This window comes from Saccoglossus kowalevskii, chromosome 15, assembly GCF_978046115.1.
Source record: "Saccoglossus kowalevskii chromosome 15, keSacKowa6.1, whole genome shotgun sequence".
In the NCBI taxonomy this organism is placed as follows: domain Eukaryota; kingdom Metazoa; phylum Hemichordata; class Enteropneusta; family Harrimaniidae; genus Saccoglossus; species Saccoglossus kowalevskii.
The window spans coordinates 6,054,316-6,076,748 of NC_140655.1; the positions used below are offsets into that span (position 1 = coordinate 6,054,316).

General features: G+C 37.1%; 1 protein-coding gene across 2 annotated transcripts in view; it reads left to right on the top strand.

The window, feature by feature from the left end:
- LOC100367066 (uncharacterized) overlaps nt 1-22,433 on the top strand; it is a 114,892-nt gene that overhangs the window by 5,973 nt on the left and 86,486 nt on the right. For both annotated transcript variants that reach the window (XM_085508655.1, XM_085508656.1), the window contains exons 3-4: nt 6,133-6,231; nt 19,367-19,465. In XM_085508655.1, coding sequence (XP_085364781.1) covers nt 6,133-6,231; nt 19,367-19,465 — 198 coding nt within the window. The remainder of the gene's footprint in view (nt 1-6,132; nt 6,232-19,366; nt 19,466-22,433) is intronic.

The window sequence follows — 22,433 nt, forward strand, 5'->3', positions numbered from 1 at the left end:
ATCACTTACCGTACTTCCTCAAGTATAAGCCCCTCCCCAAGTATAAGCCCACCCCTCTGTTTTTAGACATTTAACGAGTTGAGGGCATCCCCAAGTATAGGCCCAGGGTGTTTTTACCGGGCGTCGATGACATTTATGCATGTGCAAAGTGTATTTCACTGCATAAAAATCATGATTAGTACGGTAGTTTGGTTCCTGCTTTTACGATAAAACTTAATTTCAGAGTGCATGGTGGGCGAACGTACAGAACGTGGTTCACATCTTTCCTATTATGTTATTTACTCAGGATGAACCCCGATGTTGCATTACTGAAGTAATCTATATTTCTTTTGAGTAGTAGGTTTCGAAACACCAAAAATATAATCGTCAAGCCGTGAAACTTGGTCATATAGAACATCATTTTACTTTACTTTTCCGAATAATCGCGTCCATTGAGACTATCGTGAATGGGGTGTGAATGAGCAAACTACTAGTATTCTTCGACATGACTTCTTGGCGACCGTGAAAGGTTTAAATATTTCCTCCATCCTCAGTTTACCTTTTGAAAATTGTGAATCAACAGCTTCTATGGAAAAAATCACCGTTTTTTGACGAAATCAGTGTTAACATATAGCATTTTAACATCCCAATAATTCACTTCCGCGTTGCGTTGAAAAATAATACTTCATTAATAGTCGGAAAACTTCGTCTGTATGACACAGTATTTTGATTGGTTAACGAAAAACGTGACCTGTTATGTCAAAGGAAGTTGTTCAGGTAAAATGATTATGAGGAACATCATGACGGAAATTGCTTTTTTGCATACGATGGAAAACATTCCATATTTGCACTGTAAATTCAGATGGTATGTAAACCTTTTGTAATAAAATATGCATATTTTTATGAACATGTTTGTTTCTTCATTGAAAAAGTGTTGTGGAAATCAATGACGTACAACTCGATCAGTGCTATGAACGAAAAATGTAATTTGGATAATTTTTCATGGGTGGGAAGATGGTTACAAACTAAAACCCCCAAAAAATTATCTTTTCTGAGGTGGTTCTCGAGTATAAGCTCACCCTCTAATTTTCCCAATTTTACATGTTCAGGTCCCTGGGCTTATACTCGGGGAAGTACAGTATATGTGTTGTGCATTTTATATAATATGGGATCTTTTAAGGTTGATCAATACAGTTGGTAAAAGTTTCAATTTACTCATATGTCGTATGTTTAAAATTGTTGTACACAGTCATACGTGAAATAAAAAAAGAGGGTAATGTAATGAATCAAATTATAGATTAAAACATGTTTATATTTTACCATTATCTAGTAAATACACAGGTTTTCATGACAAAAAGGTAAAAAATATATCCTGTTCAATTATGAAACATGTTTTGAAATGATGATGTTTTAAATATATTTAATATATTCTGTATCTGTTCTATTTGAAGTGCATCTCCAATACAATGGCATATAAACCAAAAATTGCATGTGTTGGTCATGAACCTGTTTTAAATATAATAAGTACCATATTTACTCTTAGTTATTAAAAAGACATTTCCAAATAAGAGCACATATGAACTAAAAATTGCATGTTTTGAAAAAAATTGTCATAAACCTGATTTAAATTATTATAATACCATATTTACTATATTAAAAGAACGTTTCCAATAGGAGTGCATATACCGGTAAACTAAAAATTGCATGTTTTGAAAAAAATTGTCATAAACCTGATTTAAATATAATAAATACCATATTTTTTAAACTCAACAACTTATAAATAATTAGTTTTGAATATGAAATTAGGATAAATATTTAACTGATTAAATTTTAAAAGCAAAATTCAGTTATTACAAAAATATTCATAAATTTTGATTCATCAAAAAAGCAATATTTTCATCAAAACACCATCACCTGTGATATTCCAATGCCACAAAATAAAAACATATTTACGAGTTTGTATATGTGTTATTTGTTTGCAAATGTGTAAATGCTATTATAGCAAAATCAAAAAACTGTATTATATTAAATTATATCCATGAATGCTGGAATAGTATACTACGATACATTGTATACTAGGTTATCACAAGGATACTGCAAATAATGCACGAAGGCAGTACAGCGGGAGTATTGGCTGACACGTAGTGGAAGTTGATGCAACTGTGTACTGTCTAAGTTCATCAAAGTTTTTTACCAGATTTAGCGAACTTCTTTGTGTGGGGTCCAGTCAACCTTTGCACTGAGAGCTGCCATGTTTTTTTTTATTATTATTAGAGGACTCTTAACGCACATAATTGTTCCATATTTGGAATTAGCATTTCCTAATATGCAATACTGCAAAATTACGGCATGCTGTAACTTATGGCGATACGGTGACAGATGTAATATAATATACTGTACAGTACTGTTATGTTTTTGACTCCCATGTGCGAAGCACAAAATGGGAGTCTTTGCAGTTAGTGTGTGTGTATGTGTGTGTGTATGTGTGTATGTGTGTATGTGTGTATGTGTGTATGTGTGTGTGTGTGTATGTGTGTCCGACTGTTCCACTGCTATCTCAAGAACCATACATCGGTTTTTGATGAAACTTGGTGCATAGATGCTCTGGGCCAATGCGCAGATTTGATTAGGTTTTGGTAAAAATCCATGCTCATTAATTACCTAATTTGCATGATAATTAGCTAATTTTTAGCTGTTCTATGACTGTTCCACTGATATCTAAAGAACCACTCATTGGATTTTGATGAAACTTGGTACATAGATGCTCTGAACATATGCGCAGATTTGATTAATTTTTGGTAAAAATCCGTGCATATTAATTACCTAATTTGCATGATAATTAGCTATTTTTTAGTGGTTCCATGACTGTTCCACTGATATCTAAACAACCACTCATTGGATTTTGATGAAACTTGGTACATAGATGCTCTGAACTAATGCTAGGTTTTGATTAGTTTTTGGTAATAATCCGTGGATACTAATTACCTAATTTGCATAATGATTAGTCAATTTTCGGTTTTTCCACTGATATCTCAAGTACTAATCATCACATTTCAATGAAACTTGGTACATAGATGTCATACGACACTGCACAGACCTGATAGTTTTTATGGTAATATCAGTACATATTAATTACCTAATTTGCATAATTAATTAATTTTCAGCATTTGATATAAGTAGTTAGCATTACATTTCAATGAAACTTGGTATTTACATACTCAAGGACTATGCAGAGATTGATTGTTTTCGATAAATATTTGTGCATATTAATCACCTAATTTGCATAATTAGTTAATTTTCAGCTTTTCCACGGGTATCTCAAGTACTAATCATCGCATTTCAATGAAACTTGGTACATAGACCCAATTAGTTTCCGGTAAATATTTGTGCATATTAATCACCTATTTTGCATAATTAACCAACTTTCACACTGATATCTCAGGTACTATACATCACATATCAATGAATGTACATGGATGCTGTAGGACAATAGACAGACCTGAATAATTGTGGGTTAAAATCTGTACATATTAATTACCTAATTTGCATAATTAACCAATTTTAAGCTTTCACACTGATATCTAAAGTACCGTAAAAACTCCAAAATTTCGACCGGTTTTAAATAATTGGTGTTAGATATGTGACGTGTTTTTAGAGTCAAAATTAAGGTGCATTTTCGGACGGTCGAATTTTTCAGAATAGAAATCAGCAAATGAAAAAAATGGGGATGATAGACAGTGTGCTTCATTAGTTTTTAAAAAATGCAATGTCCGTCAATTGACGTAAACTTCCTCATGTTTCACGGTAAAAGCAAAGGTCGTGGCCGAGTTGTAACTCAAAATCTAAACAAAGTCATCAATCAGTGAGTATTATGACAAGCAAAACAAAACATCAAGACGCGGAGAAGAGGTCAGCACAAAACTAATAGGTCAAAAGACAAAGCTGTCTCGCACTACCTAGAAAAACTTGCGAATGTTCGAAGTACAGGTACCCATTGGACAAAAGATGCATGGAAGTTTAGCAAACTATCTCCCCGACCCAGTGCAATGTATCCGGTTAGAATCAAAGCTCACGTGTCCCTTATTTGAGGGACCAAATTCTGCCGTAAATTTGCCCTTGGATTAAAAAATAAAATGGGATTTAAGAAAATAAAATGGGACTTTTAAGGTGTATTTTGGCGTCATTTTTCGGACATTTCAATCAATCCTGCCGGCTAAAATAGAGTCTAAGTTTTACCGTAGTCATTGACGTTTGTCTATTCAAGAGTACATGTGTATGATTTTTATCGTGACTAGCGTGAGCGGGTAAGCTTCCTTTCGAGAATGAGCTGTTATCACTGTGAACAATGTTAAATTATTCTTCAGATGACCAGTTTATTTTTTAAAAACAACAAATTTTTTTATTTAAAAAAAATCATGCCGTTTTCGCATCAAAATCCAAGCCAAAACATCGTACTACAACACCAATCTCTTCCGCATCGCGTTCAATAACATTAACATATTTAAATAAGCTATGGTAATTTGAACACGTTGGCATCATCCAGCTTTTTGATTGGTTAATTAGCGATTTGACCTATTTGACCTAAGAGAACATGGCGGATATCCTACAGCATCAAACGTTTATACGAGACCGGAATCATTCGCTTACGATGAAACTAAGTTGACTTTTATTTGTATTTCATAACCATTCAACAAATTTATTTTGTGTACATTATTATAATCACTACTGAGTACAGTAATAATCAACAATTCAGAAACGCAGCATGCCGAGAATTTTTGTGTTCGTTTTTATTTCAAACTTCGTTTATTTAGAATATATTTTCGTTACCAATAAAATAAAAATCTCTCAGTCAATCAGAAACCCGGATTCATGCCTTCGAGGAAGGTCCCGTTTGAACGCTCACATCGTGTTTTTTTCGTTTGTGGGAAAACTAAAACTGGTCGCAATTTTCGAATAAGAATGAGTCGGCAATTTTTAGTGGAATCGAAAATTTGTAGGTAAATAAAACACCGAAACCCGGTAAATAAATAGGCGATCGAATTTTTAGAGGGGTCGAAATTTTGGAGTTTTCACGGTACTAATTATTCCATTTCAATGAAACTTAGTATAAAGATGCTCTAGGACAATGTACAAACCTAATTAGTTTGGGGTAAAAATCTGTTCATATTAATTCCCTAATAAGCATAATAATTCATAATTTTTTGGTTCTAATCACATTTCAATTAAACTTGGAGACATAGATTTTCTGTTACATTGCGCAGACCTCATTAGTTTTACACTCAAATCTGGTCATATTAATTTTCTGATTTGCATAATTAGTTTTCAGCTAAGTAATTTCGAATTATATTTAATGTGTCTCCAATACTCTCAGCACATGGGAGTTCTTTCTAAGCTTTCTTTGATTTAACAACCTCTGAAACTAAAACCATCAGGAGGATTATAGACCTAAAATAAAGAAAATTAAAGATGAATAAAAGGATGGTTTGACAATAACTGCTGTCAACTAGAAATGAATTTAAAAACTGCACTACACTGCTTCAAAGGTTTTCAATGGATCCAGTATTTCATGGTAATTAAAAAGACAAGAAATGATTAAAAAATACCACAAGATTAGATACAAGTCCACTTTACTTTGATACTTGGTATATGTGTACCTTAGGTAGATATCTACCAAATTCATTTATTTTGGGATATCTTCAAATCTCTAATTTTAATGAATATTTTTGTCATTTTTGGTAAAAAGTGTTGTTTTTGATTGCTTCAATGTTTTGTATGTAGATGTTTTATATGTGATGGCCATTTCAAATTATCTAATAGTTATTCACAGACAAAGCTGAAAGCCAAGTTAATTGATCTGTACTATTTATTAATTTTTTCTTAAAAATCCACTCATTGTCCAAATTAATGATTCATTTCACATGTAAAAATAAGAATTCTATTGATGTCTGGTAATAAACATTCTTTCCAAGTACAACAAATATTATGTTAAACTATCCATGATTGGCTGAAAGTCAGCTGATTGGGACATGACCCTGGTCACAACACTGTATTTGACAATGTTACCAAATGACAATAGTTCCTTGTGGAAACCTCTGATTACAATGTAAATCACTAAGATAATGAAATAATGTTTTCATTTCATTTCATTTCCAGGACCGGGACACTCCATTACATCTCGCTGTCTTAAAAGGATGTGCACCTATAGTGGAGAAGTTACTACATACAGGTGCTAATGTGAATGCTGTCAATAAAGTGAGTGTGTTATCGATGCAGGTGTACCCTACTTAAGGGGCCTGAACATGTAAAATCGGAAAAAATAAGGGGTGGGCTTATACGAGAGGACCAGCTCAGAAAAAATAATTTTTTGGTGCGTTTAACTGTAACCATCTTCCCAGTCTCGAAACATTATCCGAATTACATTTTTCGTTCACAACGCCGGTCTCCGAGGAATATTACGTTTTGAGAAAACAAAAATGCGAAACGAGTCATGATTGATTTTAAATATGAACAAAAAACAAAAATTTTATCATAATAGCTTTCACATACCGTCTGAATTTACGGTGCAAAAATGGGTAGGGTCTGTGGGAAAACGGTCGATTGCAAGATCGTACGCAAACTCTCGATATAAAGCTATTTCCGCCATGGTTTCCTCATAATTTGACCTGAACAACTTCCTTTGACCTAACAGGTCACGTCTTTCGTTAACCAATGAAAATGCTCTGTCATACAGTGAAAGTTTTCCGATTATTGACGAAGTATTTTTATCAACGCAATGCGGAAGTGTATTACCGCGATGTTAAAATGCGATCTGTTAACACTGATTTTGACAAAAAAATGGTGACCTTTTTTCCTAAAAGCTGTTGATTCGCAATTTTCGAATGGTAAACTGAGGATGAGGGAAGTATTTAAACCTTTCACGGCCGCCAACAAGGCATGTCGAAGAATAGTTTGCTCGTAATAGAAAACGTGTAAACTAAACTATGTACATTCACCCGCCATGCACTATGAAATTAATGCGAGTTTTCTTGTAAAAGCTGGAACCAAACTACTGTACCAATCATGATTTTTATGCAATGAAATACACTTTTTACATGCATATGTAAAAACACCCTGGGCCTATACTAGGGATGCCCTCAACTCATTAAATGTTCAAAAACAGAGGGGTGGGCTGAGACTGACTGCGTTAGTCGTATTTTCACAGCAATGTTCAGTAAAAAAGTGAATTGCATGTTTGGCATGAGTGGAAAGTCCTCACCGGTACTTCGTGTATTGAGACATCGAGTAGGAGGCCTTATGGTGGAGGTACCAATATTTTTTTGGTGTTCCCGCCGATTGGAGGGCATCCTCGCAGTCTGTGTTCTCAGGCGGTGGTTTACCCGATTTTACTGGCTACAGCGAAGCTGCACCCCTGGAGGTCTTTCTAAGGGCCCATTGCGGGTCTCTTTGTGGATCCTTCCTCGCATGGCGCCGGGTTTGCCTCCGAGATGAGGGCTTTGGTTGAAGGACTGTCAGGGCAAATTGCGTCCATGGCAGACCGAGTAGATCAGATGCAGGCAGAATGAGCTGTTTCCACTGTGGCCCCTTAGTTCGTTGCCAGTCGCGGCTCTTCCGCTGATTTGGGTGAGGCCGAGAATCAGGCTCAGGCTAGTCGCACCGGTCTCTACTGGGGCCTCGAGCGCTGAATGCCAACGCAGATACTGGCAGCCAAGCCTCCGATTTTGAGGCAGGGCTTTCGGGTCAGGGCACGTATTGCACCCCCCTACTTTCAGCCAGCCAGGGTTTGTCATGCGGTAATGGTACAACGGTAACAAATTTACCCTGTGGGTTTTGACTCCCTCCTTACCGACCCACGGGCGTCCCCAGGGAGAACCGACCCTGTCATGAGATGCACAGTCAAACACGCTCTCTCTCACATATTTAAGTGGAAAGGAGACAGTTCGCTCGCGTCGGATACAGCTGGTACCTCGGGCAGTCCTTCAGAGTCTTTTAATCGTAACGACTCGGTGAGCCACGCCATTGAGGTGATGCAGAGTATCATCGATCTAAGTGATACAATGTAAATACCTCCACCTTTGATACTAAAGCAACCACTTACGGTTGCTTCAACGTTTATGGGATCACGGGCGTTGGGATTCAAAGCAACCCCGTCCCCTGTACCACGAATTTCCGTTTGGCAAACCAGGTAAAGGGGGATGGCCGTGTTCTATGGGCGTTCTCGCCAGCTCAATCTGAGATGACCCATCACGCACTGAGGGCAGAGTTGCTTGAGCGCATTATTGTGCGCGCCCAGGACTCTTAGACCTCGGAGGCAGAACGCACCAGTCTCTTTGACCAGGTGACACATGTACTGGTAGGTCACCGCACATCTGCGTGCGACATCCCCTAGTGTCACCTGGTTCTCTTGGCCAGGGCAACTACTGTGCAACGAGACGCAGACTTAGACGTGTGTGTTTTTCGCCGGCAAACTGAGTCAGGGGGTAAGTCCCCACCTCAGTGACACAGACTGGACATCTTCCACCCTCTTTGTCCGGGCTATGGTGGGTACAGTCTCGGAGCTTCGGAGTGCAATGAACCAGAGGGTTCAGATCGAATCCTCTAGCCAGTTGGCCCTGCCAAGGGTAAACAGAGGGCACCCCAAGCTCAGAAAACACACTAGTCCACTAGCCAGAGTCAGCCAGGAGGCAAGTGGCGGCACACCGCCAGGGAGGAAGGGTCCATGTGGTGGCTCCTCATATTCCTCTGGCGGTCGTCCACCCCAGCAGTGGGGGAAGCATGTTTGATGCTTACCTCTGCGACCGGGTGGACAGTTATGTGTTCGGTGAGTGGCCAGGTTACAATGCAGTGACTGTCGCAGGCCTTGGGCAAGCTCACCTCATGAGAGAAGAGAGCAAACACCCCTCGCAACTGCTGAACCCATGGCCACATATCCCTGTCGTACGCAGATTGCGCTGGTGTAGTCCAGTTTCGAGGCAGCGGGTGACCGATCCATGGACTTTTCCAGGTGGTGACATTTTGTTACAGGATACCACTGAAATCTCTATCTCCCCCATCAGTGTCTCCCCTATTGGGCACTGCCAGGGGACTCCCGCAAGGAGTTAGCAATCAGACAGGAAGTAGCAGTTGGTAGAGGGCGCCATACACAGAGTAGATCAGCCGGCATTAAGTTCAGGCTTCTACCCAAATATGTTTGAAGTACCAAATCTACAGGTGGCGGGCGTCCAGTTCTGGACCTAGGCAGACTAAATCAGTACGTGCTGCCCATTCTCCCCATTTGAGATCTAAAATACGTTATCCTCCTCAATACAGAACTTGCAGATCGAGCCACCAAGTACGAGCGCATGAGGTCCGTGCAATTGCTAACTTGGTTTGCTGACCCAGCCCGAACGACCACAAGGATCCCTACGCATAGGCGATAAGTCAGTCTCTGCATTTTTGCTGACAGATTTCTCTACCATCAGCACTCCCTGGAAGCTCCCAGGTCCCGCTTTTTGGCCTATGCCCTTGTGCAGAACTGTTTGCTTCGAAAGCATACTTCCCCCGGAATTGGGTCAGGGTCTAGCTTTCTCGGGCACATCGAACCCTGTCACCTTAGCAACATTTTGGCTTCTTGCTCCGGGGACAGCACAGGCAAGGTAAGACACCACCCTTTTTGGGTCTTAACTAAGGTGTTGAGTAATTATTGTAGTGTTTCATCCCGGACTAGAAAAAGACTTTCATAATTTTTTGACTCCCATGTGCGAAGCGCAAAATGGGAGTTTTTGCAGTTCGTGTGTCTGTATGTGTATGTGTGTGTGTGTGTGGGTGTGTGTGTGTGTGTATGTGTGTCCGTCTGTTCCACTGATATCTCAAGAACCGTACATCAGTTTTTAATGAAACTTGGTGCATAGATGCTCTGGGCCAACGCGCAGATTTGATTAGGTTTTGGTAAAATTCCATGCATATTAATTACCTAATTTGCATGATAATTAGCTGATTTTTAGCTGTTCCATGACTGTTCCATTGATATCTAAAGAACCAATCATTGGATTTTGATGAAACTTGGTATATAGATGCTCTGAACTTGTGCGCAGATTTGATTAGTTTTTGGTAAAAATGCGTACATACTAATTACCTAATTTGCATGGAAATTAGCTAATTTTTAGCTGTTTTATGACTGTTCCACTGATCTCTAAACAACCACTCATTGGATTTTGATGAAACTTGGTACATAGATGCTCTAAACTAATGCTAGGTTTTGATCAGTTTTTGGTAAAAATTACCTAATTACTATATACCTAATTTGCATAATGATTAGTCAATTTTCGTTTTTTCCACTGATATCTCAAGTACTAATCATCACATTTCAATGAAACTTGGTACATAGATGTCATAGGACACTGCACAGACCTGATAGTTTTTAGAGTAATACCAGTGCATATTAATTACCTAATTTGTATAATTAATTAATTTTCAGCTTTTGATGTTTCAAGTAGTAAGCATTACATTTCAATGAAACTTGGTACATAGACCCTTTAGGACTATCCAGAGACCTGATTAGTTATAGGGTAAATAATTGTGCATATTAATTACCTAATTTGCATAATTAATTAATTTTCAGCTTTCACACTGATCAAGTACTAATCATCACATTTCAATGAAACTTTGTACATGGATGCTGTAGGACAATAGACCGACCTGGATAATTGTGGTTTAAAATCTGTACATATCAATTACTAATTTGCATAATTAACCACTTTTAAGATATCTAAAGTACTAATTATTTCATTTCAATGAAACTTGATTAGTTTGGGGTTAAAATCTGTTTATATTAGTTCCCTAATTAGCATAATAATTCATAATTTTTGTTGGTTCCAATCACATTTCAATAAAACTTGGTACATAGACATGTTACATTGCGCAGGCCTCATTAGTTTTACATTCAAATCTGTTCATATTAATTTTCTGATTTGCATTATTAGTTTTCAGCTTTTCCATCACTATCTCAATCAAGTACAAGTAATTTTGAATTATATTTAAAGTGTCTTCAATACTCTCAGCAAATGGGAGTTCTTTCTAAGCTTTCTTTGATTCTGTTTGCTCAGAAAACCGGTCACCTTTCGGTGTCTGACTCTGCCTACAGTTCAAAATAGTCATTTTGACTGACCGGAGTCTATGGTGGGTATGAACTATGTGAATAGGCGGGTTTGCATTAATTTCAGAGTGCATGGCCGACGAATGTACGGAACATGGTTCGCACCTTTTCTATCCTGTTATTTACTCAGGATGAACCGGAGGTTGCAATACTGAAGTAATCCATATTTCTTTTGAGTAGTAGTTTTAAAAACGCCAAAAATGTGATCGTCAAGTCTTGAAACCTGGTCATTGAACATCGTTTTATTTTTCCTTATAATCGTGTCCATTGAGACTTAATGGGATGTGAACGAGCAAAATATTCTTCAACGTGACTTATTGGTGACCGTGAAAAGTTTAAATACTTCCGCCACCCTCAGTTTACCTTTCGGATATTGCGAATAGACAGCTTTAGGGAAAAAATCACCGTTTTTTGTCGAAATCAGATCGCATTTTAACATCATGTTAATTCACTTCCGCATTGCGTTGAAAAAATGACTTTGTCAAAAAATGGAAAACTTTGTCTGTACGACACAGCATTTCGATTGGTTAACGAAAGACGTGACCTGTTAGGTCAAAGGAAGTTGTTCAGGTCAAATCATGATCAAAAACACCATGGCGGAAATTACTTTGTATCAAGAGTTTGCGTACGGTCGAAAACATTCCACAACGAAGATAATGATAAAGATCATGATTTTGACTGTTTTCCCACAGACCCTACCCATTTTTGCACTGTAAATATAGTTATAGTTTACTCTACACTGTATTCATGACACGGTATTATTATGCCATACTTATCCGGGTAAGAGCCCATGCCTGGGCCCTAACGCCCACCCCCTACTTTTGACACAATAAAGAAGTTGATGTCATATCCGGGCACACGCCCAGGGGGTCTTTTTCTACACAAAAAATAACAAAAAACTATTTTCTATTCGATGACTATGGTTTTATAAACAGTTGACTTTCTTGAAGTCTGTTGTGATGCTTATAAAAATTCTTTAAATATAATTGTCAATTGCGTAAAACAAGGGGTGAACACGAAATAGCTGTAACAGCTTTCTGCCTTCAGGGCAGCGTGTTCACTGCTGATTAGTCCCCGTTCGGACGTAGTCCGAAAACGGGGACTTATGTTTTGCCCTGTGTACGTCCGTGCGTCCGTGATCACCTGTATCTCGAACATGCATGGACCGATTAAGTTCAAACTTCACTCATACATCACACATTATATGGGACATATGCACATGCATTTTTTTCATGATCCGATTAACGATAGCCGAATAGTGGCCATTTTAAGGGCGAAAATGCATCAAAATCGCACATTTTCACCATTGCGGACCCGGATCTCAGTTATGCATGGACGGATTTTGTTCAAATTTGGTACATACATTAAACATAATAGGACCTTGATGCACGTCATTTTTTTGTGTGGATCTAGTTCGAAATAGCCGACTGGCGGCCATTTTGTTTTAAAGAATTCAGTTCTCGATCCGTATCCGAGACATGTCTGGATTGATCAATTTAAAACTTCACACACACAAGGTACATCATGTCACAAATATGTATGTGCATTTGTTTCATGATCTCATTAACGATAGCCAAATGGAGCGCTTTAAGGCCGAAAATGCATTGATCAGAAATCGCACATTTTCACCATTCCGGACCCGGATCTCAGTTATGTATGGATGGATTTTGTTCAAATTTGGTTCATACATTAAACATAATAGGACCTTGATGCACCTCCTTTTTTTTCCCGGATCAAGTTCGAAATGGCCGACTGGCGGCCATTTTGTTAAAGAATTCAGTTCTGGATCCGTATCCAAGACATGTCTGGATTGATCAAACTTCACACACACATGGTACATCATGTCACAAATATATATGTGCATTTGTTTCATGATCCGCTTAACAATAACTGAATGATGGCCATTTTAAGGCCGAAAATGCATTAAAATCACGTATTTTCACAATTCCGGAACCGGATCTCAGTCATGCATGGATGGATTTTGTTCAGATTTAGTACAATGTGTTGTACATATGCAGGTGCATTTCGGTCATGATCTGCTTTGAATGTATATGTCACTCAAATATGAACGGAACGGGGACGTGTCATTGACAATGACTTGTTTTTTTCAGAATCATAACAGTCAGCAAGTCTATAAAAATACATATTAAAGCAGAAACGGTAGTTCTCTTTTTGAAATATGTCGTGGCCCTAAATAGGGCTTCCTTAGAAACGATTCAAGCAAATCGTATAAGGAGAGCCGCTAAGCAAGTGTCGCACTCGTTCGGCTTTAGCGTCGTCGACAATGAAACCAATGTTGCAATATTGTAGCAACCCATACCTGGGAGAGTGGTTGAAATCACGTTATTTTATTCTAAAAAGTGCACTTAAAAAAACAGTGTCCTCAAACTCAAGCTGGATAAAACATGTTAAAACAATTCTTGGACATGCTGACTTGTCTGAAGTAAATAAAATATATAAAGTGGGAAACATCGCTGAATTAACAAAATTGTTGGAAGAAAAATTAAAAAATAAATATATACATAATATAAATAAATAAATATATATCAGCAACTTAGTCATGTCCCAAAAAACGGGAAATCAGGAAACAAACTAAGAACGTATAATTTGTTTAAAATGGAATATGAATTTGAAGGATATTTAACAGATATTCAGAACTTCAATTTGAGAAGAATGGTTACCAAGTTTAGACTTAGTGGCCATAATTTGGTAATTGAATTGGGCAGGAGAAAATTTCCAAGAATGGAGGCAAATTACAGATTGTGTAAAAAATGGAATATGAATTTGAAGGATATTTAACAGATATTCAGGACTTCAATTTGAGAAGAATGGTTACCAAGTTTAGACTTAGTGACCATAATTTGATAATTGAATTGGGCAGGAGAAAATTTCCAAGAATGGAGGCAAATTACAGATTGTGTAAAAAATGCAACACAGGTACTGTAGAAGATGAAAAACATTTCATCCTTGACTGTTGCTTCTTCACTCAAGAAAGAAATACGCTCTTAGAAGATTGTAAATTAGAAATGTGCAGTACAACTAACCGAAATTTAATATTCACTTGCATCATAAATAGTAGTACTGCACTTGCAAAATACTTAAAAAATACAATTTATAAAACCTAATTGTAATACGTATTTTATATATACCTTTTGATTTGTTTGTAATTTTGAAACTTTTGTTGTTTTTGTTTATTTGTGTTTGTTTTTTAGCTCCGCTGTCGACTTTGTCGAGCGGAGCTTATCATATGAGTGATTGTCCGTCGTCGTCGTCCGTGTCAATGTTTTACTTTTTCGACTTCTTCTTGAAAACTACAAGCCTGAATGCTTTGATACTTGGTGTATATGTACCTTGGGTAGACCTCTCTTAGATTTGTTCATTTCATGTTGATATCTTCAATTCTCTAATTTTGGTGAATATTTTTGTCATTTTTGGTAAAAAGTGATATTTTCGACTTCTTGTTAAAAACCGCAAGTCCAATTGATTTGATACTACATATATAGGTACTACATGTGGACCTCTCTCAGATTTGTTCATTTTGTGATGATATTTTCAATTCTCTAATTTTGGTAAATATTTTTGTAATTTTTTGTAAAAAGTGATATTTTCGACTTCTTGTTAAAAACCAATAGTCCAATTGCTTTGATATTACATATATAGATACTACATGTAGACCTTTCTCAGATTTGTTCATTTTGTGATGATATCTTCAGTTCTCTAATTTTGGTGAATATTTTTGTCATTTTTGGTAAAAAGTGATATTTTTGACTTCTTGTTGAAAACTGTAAGTCCGATTGCTTTGATATTACATATATAGGTACTACATGTGGACCTCTCTCAGATTTGTTTGTTTTGTGACGATATCTTCAATTCTCTATTTATTTTGGTGAATATTTTTGTAATTTTTGGTAAAAAGTGATATTTTCAACTTCTAGTTAAAAACTGTAAGTCCGATTGCTTTGATACTATTCATATTGTTCATTTTTGACTCCCATGTGCGAAGCACAAAATGGGAGTCTTTGCAGTTAGTGTGTCTGTATGTGTGTATGTGTGTGTGTATGTGTGTATGTGTGTATGTGTGTGTGTGTGTGTGTGTGTATGTGTGTCCGACTGTTCCACTGCTATCTCAAGAACCATACATCGGTTTTTGATGAAACTTGGTGCATAGATGCTCTGGGCCGGTTTTGGTAAAAATCCATGCTCGTTAATTACCTAATTTGCATGATAATTAGCTAATTTTTAGCTGTTCTATGACTGTTCCACTGATATCTAAAGAACCACTCATTGGATTTTGATGAAACTTGGTACATAGATGCTCTGAACATATGCGCAGATTTGATTAATTTTTGGTAACAATCCGTGCATATTAATTACCTAATTTGCATGATAATTAGCTATTTTTTAGTGGTTCCATGACTGTTCCACTGATATCTAAACAACCACTCATTGGATTTTGATGAAACTTGGTACATAGATGCTCTGAACTAATGCTAGGTTTTGATTAGTTTTTGGTAATAATCCGTGGATACTAATTACCTAATTTGCATAATGATTAGTCAATTTTCGGTTTTTCCACTGATATCTCAAGTACTAATCATCACATGTCAATGAAACTTGGTACATAGATGTCATACGACACTGCACAGACCTGATAGTTTTTATGGTAATATCAGTACATATTAATTACCTAATTTGCATAATTAATTAATTTTCAGCATTTGATATAAGTAGTTAGCATTACATTTCAATGAAACTTGGTACTTACATACTCAAGGACTATGCAGAGATTGATTGTTTTCAATAAATATTTGTGCATATTAATCACCTAATTTGCATAATTAGTTAATTTTCAGCTTTTCCACGGGTATCTCAAGTACTAATCATCGCATTTCAATGAAACTTGGTACATAGATCCTTTAGGACTATGCAGAGACCTGATTAGTTTTAGGGTAAATAATTGTGCATATTAATTACCTAATTTGCATAATTAATTTTCAGCTTTTCTACTGATATCTAAAGTACTAATCATCACATTTCAATGAATCTAGAATTATGCATACCCAATTAGTTTCCGGTCAATATTTGTGCATATTAATCACCTAATTTGCATAATTAACCAACTTTCACACTGATATCTCAGGTACTATACATCACATATCAATGAATGTACATGGATGCTGTAGGACAATAGACAGACCTGAATAATTGTGGGTTAAAATCTGTACATATTAATTACCTAATTTGCATAATTAACCAATTTTAAGCTTTCACACTGATATCTAAAGTACCGTAAAAACTCCAAAATTTCGCCCGGTTTTAAATAATTGGTGTTAGAAATGTGACGTGTTTTTAGAGTCAAAATTAAGGTGCATTTTCGGACGGTCGAATTTTTCAGAATAGAAATCAGCAAATGAAAAAATGGGGATGATAGACAGTGTGCTTCATTAGTTTTTAAAAAATGCAATGTCCGTCAATTGACGTAAACTTCCTCATGTTTCACGGTAAAAGCAAAGGTCGTGGCCGAGTTGTAACTCAAAATCTAAACAAAGTCATCAATCAGTGAGTATTATGACAAGCAAAACAAAACATCAAGACGCGGAGAAGAGGTCAGCACAAAACTAATAGGTCAAAAGACAAAGCTGTCTCGCACTACCTAGGAAAACTTGCGAATGTTCGAAGTACAGGTACCCATTGGACAATAGATACATGGAAGTTTAGCAAACTATCTCCCCGACCCAGTGCAATGTATCCGGTTAGAATCAAAGCTCACGTGTCCCTTACTTGAGGGACCAAATTCTGCCGTAAATTCGCCCTTGGATTAAAAAATAAAATGGGATTTAAGAAAATAAAATGGGACTTTTAAGGTGTATTTTGGCGTCATTTTTCGTACATTTCAATCAATCCTGCCGGCTAAAATAGAGTAAGTTTTACCGTAGTCATTGACGTCTGTCTATTCAAGAGTACACGTGTATGATTTTTATCGTGACTAGCGTGAGCGGGTAAGCTTCCTTTCGAGAATGAGCTGTTATCACTGTGAACAATGTTAAATTATTCTTCAGATGACCAGTTTATTTTTTAAAAACAACTAATTTTTTTATTTAAAAAAAATCATGCCGTTTTCGCATCAAAATCCAAGCCAAAATATCGTACTACAACATCAATCTTTTCCGCATTGCGTTCAATAACATTAACATATTTAAATAAGCTATGGTAATTTGAACACGTTGGCATCATCCAGCTTTTTGATTGGTTAATTAGCGATTTGACCTATTTGACCTATTTGACCTAAGAGAACATGGCGGATATCCTACAGCATCAAACGTTTATACGAGACCGGAATCATTCGCTTACGATGAAACTAAGTTGACTTTTATTTGTATTTCATAACCATTCAACAAATTTATTTTGTGTACATTATTATAATCACTACTGAGTACAGTAATAATCAACAATTCAGAAACGCAGCATGCCGAGATTTTTGTGTTCGTTTTTATTTGAAACTTCGTTTATTTAGAATATATTTTCGTTACCAATAAAATAAAAATCTCTCAGTCAATCAGAAACCCGGATTCATGCCTTCGAGGAAGGTCCCGTTTGAACGCTCACATCGTGTTTTTTTTCGTTTGGGGGAAAACTAAAACTGGTCGCAATTTTCGAATAAGAATGAGTCGGCAATTTTTAGTGGAGTCGAAAATTTGGAGGTAAATAAAACACCGAAACCCGGCAAATAAATAGGCGTTCGAATTTTTAGAGGGGTCGAAATTTTGGAGTTTTCACGGTACTAATTATTCCATTTCAATGAAACTTAGTACAAAGATGCTCTAGGACAATGTACAAACCTAATTAGTTTGGGGTAAAAATCTGTTCATATTAATTCCCTAATAAGCATAATAATTCATAATTTTTTGGTTCTAATCACATTTCAATTAAACTTGGAGACATAGATTTTCTGTTACATTGCGCAGACCTCATTAGTTTTACACTCAAATCTGGTCATATTAATTTTCTGATTTGCATAATTAGTTTTCAGCTAAGTAATTTCGAATTATATTTAATGTGTTTCCAATACTCTCAGCACATGGGAGTTCTTTCTAAGCTTTCTTTGATTTAGTGTTTGCATTTAATAGACCTTAGAAAGGGAGGGGAAGCATAAAGCCAAAAACGACTACAGAAAAGGAGGGAAATCGATGCTGAACCCTTTGAAAACTAATTTGGATTTAAATATCTTTCATATCTTATAGATCAGGAAAGCTTTACACCCGAAGCACAATCTGTGCTTATGAAAACAAAGGAAACATTGATTTTTGCTTGTGTTGGATTTTGGTATTTTTCAGAGAAAAATATGCATATTTCAAAGTTAAAAAAAACAAACTATTTATTTATTTTTTCATCATTTATTTTAATTTATTTGATTTGCTGAACAAAAACTGTCACAGCTCTTTGTACTAATTGCTGTGTTGTCTTTCCGTCTCCTGTTATAATTGGATAAATCCAGTAAATATCTTATACAATGGTGACTTCAGATGTGTTTAAAACTTAACAGTATAATCTGTTAGTTATTTGGCAACTTCAACTCCAAAATGTTTAGCCTATAACTTTTTTTCCTCAACAAATTTATAGGTAATAGTTATTACATTTGTACGATTAACTTTTTTATCTTTTGTTCTGAAATAGTTTTTTAAAAATATATGCATAAGCACGTGTGTGAACTCTGGAAAACATGGTGATCCCCCTATTTATGATATCAAAAACAAGGTGACACCCCCTACTGATCCACCGACCCACCCCAGGTCGAAGTAACTGTCCGAATCCTTACATCAAATTCGAACACGTGTTGCGTGACAACCCCTCCGGTTTAAGATATAGCAGAGAAAAACATAGATCACAAGTGAAAGTAAAAAACACTGAGGTGCATGTCTATGTTATTGCACTTGCTAAAATCGTTTGAAAATGTTTGAGAAATGCAAGTCTGAGGATCGGAATGAGGCACTAAAATTACATTACCATATATCTCATGGATATGAATGCTTGTTGCCATGGTGCCCTACAATAAATCTTTACATGGGGCTTACAATGTTAACATATGTGCAATGACCGAATTTAAAATTTGTAGTTGATAAAGTGATTCAAAATTTTGATTTAAATTCATACTTTGGTGCTAATTGCATATTGTGTATTAAATGAATCATGTCAGACCTGCTTGTATGGTCTGAAAGTTTACTTACACCGTATTTGTGTTATATATATTTGTTTCAGTACAACAAAACTCCACTTCAATATGCAGTAGAAAAAGGTGATCATGAATCAGTTGATGCATTGATATCAGCAGGGGCTAATGTAGACATAGTTGATGAGGTAATTTATAGTATCTGTTTGCTTAATATACATAATTGCAAATACCAACTTTTTAATAACACTGTCTCAATCTTATCCGCATAACAGTAACAATTTCTGGTCCCTACAAAATGCTATTCACCAAAGTTTTGGTCACGAGGCAAGTGAACATTCTCAAATATGTGTGTGTAATGTTTACCTGTGTGTAATGCTTACCTGTAGATGTATAATTCAAGGCATGCATTTAACAAAATTTAAGAAAGACGCGAGCATGCCAGGTGTCGTTCTAATAGAGCATGTGATCATTTCACTCGCACGTATGATGAGACTTCAGTTGCCACCATTTATTGGGTGTGGATGAACGGCTTTCTCAGCTTCCATAAAAAAATCATTATGCTTGATATTTAGTCTGTGCTCTGACGCAGTCCGAAAACGGGGACTTATGAATTGACCTCTGTGTGTTCATGTATTCGTGCGTGCGTATATCTATACTTATATTTCAGAGACTCCTGGACTGATTACATTCAAACTTCACACATACATCATGCATAATATTATACATATGCACATCAATTTGTTTCACGATCTCATTCAAGATAGCCAAATGGTCCATTTTTGTGTAGAAATTTTTTGAAAACTCATCAAAATCAAGCATTTATGGATGGATATTGTTCTAACTTAGTACATACGTTGAACATTATGGGACCTTGATGCACGTCAATTATCGACTTGTGGCCATTTTGTTTTGCACTTTTAGAGCACATTTATATGGGAGTCTAATGTTTATATTAGACGATATTTATTGACACAACTATTTGCATATTCATGAGCGTCTTTATGTTGCTACCTCAACAGTTTCTTCAAGCTGTTCACGTGCTTGAAGCAGTCTATTTGACTTCTTGTATTTTATATACTTTTGCTTCTGAAATGGAAAGTTCTACCACTGATAGAGGCAGGAGTCGAAGCCGGAAACGCCGTGCTCCTTCGCCAATACCAAGTCCAGTCAGAGATGAAAACTCTCTTCGGAGACGGGGAAGAAATTCCAGAGGCCGTGGCCGGATGATTTCATCACCCAATACATCAAGGACAACTAACGACGGAATCAACGCATCAACGTCGAGAACATCGAATTTGCGAGCCTTGGACACCACAAACCCCAAAAATTGGACAGTACGTCAAATTCGACAAAAACTTCAGGACATTGGCATACTCTTACCGTCTACCATGAGCAAGAAAGAAGCGATCAACTTGTACAAGCTAAATAGCCAGCAACAAAGGGGCCCATACGCTACCAACATTAGCGTGACGACGAATGCTGCGACAGAATTGGATTCAGATCCCGAACCCCCAACTCTGCCTGAGCAGGAATCAACTGGTGTAAACAGAAGATCTATGACTTTCAACACGGACAATTTATTTCCAGGCGAAATGGATTTATTTCAACCAGCACGCTGTCGCAACTCAAATCAAACATCGGATACCAGACAGGCGGGAAACAACATGGCAGCCGCCCCATCGTGTGGGGTCGATCGTGTTCACACTGATCGTGGGCCTACAAGCACGCCTGTTTATGGACCTCCTTACGCCTCAGATTTTACACCACCTGCGAGGAGGAGATTTGGGATTGCGTCACACGACCTGCCAAGAATTGTTGCAGTTACTGATGCTATGAGGAACAATATAACCCAAGGTAAATATGTCAACCTAGCAACGTTACTGATACCTGCACATGAAAGTATAGAGAGTCGTTCTATTTTGGACGCCATGGGAAATGAAATACGACTGAAGGGTAATCCCGATCCCCGACTCAACAAAGTGTTAACTCATAACGAGTTCTTGGTTGCGTTTGGCAGATATAAATCCATTATATGTGAAGTTTTCCCACATAGACGTGAAGAACTAGACTGTTACCGAGACGACATAACGGACATGGCCATTAGCTTCGGGGGTAGCCTATTCTACGAGTACCATGTCGAATTTGCCACTCGTGCAGCAGCTTGGTTACTGCAAAGAAACATCAAAATTGACTGGTCGATCCGAGATGCGGATATTTTTATGCGCCTCACCGCCGGACGTAAAGCTAATGCGTGCTCAATTTGTGGTAGTACAATTCATTCGTCAGACTTTTGTCCACGTAAGCAATTCTTTACACCCAACCAACAACAGGCTAATTCAACTGTCGACGTTAGAGGACGCCCCAAGACTTATTTAAATGGTAAAGAAGTGTGTAATAACTATAATACTGACGGTAAAGGGTGTTCTAGATATCCATGCCCTTTTTTGCATGCCTGTACTTCATGCAAATCCAGCCACCCAGTATATAGTTGCCCCAGGTCATTCAATGCAGCCAGGGCTCCTAAATCCATTGCTGTTAATCCTGGTACCACTCAGTGACTGCCTACACCTAGCACACCGGTTAAAGTTGATTTATTGGAAGAATATTTGACTAATCACCCAGATTCAGACTTTGTCAGCCAATTATGTTCAGGCCTTCGTCATGGCTTTAAGACTGGCATTGAGGACGCACCAACTGTTTCCTATGAATGCTTGAACAATTTGTCTGCTCAGAGAAATCCGGAACCTGTTACACGTTTATTGCAGACTGAGTTAGACAAAGGATATGTAATTGGTCCTTTTGATTCACCTCCATTTCCAGGTTACCGGATTAATCCTTTGGGTCTGGTTGAGGGCAAATATTCCAAGAAACTGCGACTGATTGTGGACATGTCTGCACCACATGATAAACCACAAGTGCCTAGTCTTAATGAGCTCATTGACAAGGACGCGTATTCTATGTCATACACCAGAATTGATGATGCCTTTGAAGAAGTTAAACGATTAGATGGCAATGCATTCATGTGCAAATTCGATATCGCTGATGCCTTCAAGCAGTTACCTCTACACCCATCAGTATGGCACTTACATGGTGTTAAATGGAAAAATAGTTATTTTTTCGTCCGTTTGGTATTCGGGGCCAGATCAAGTCCGA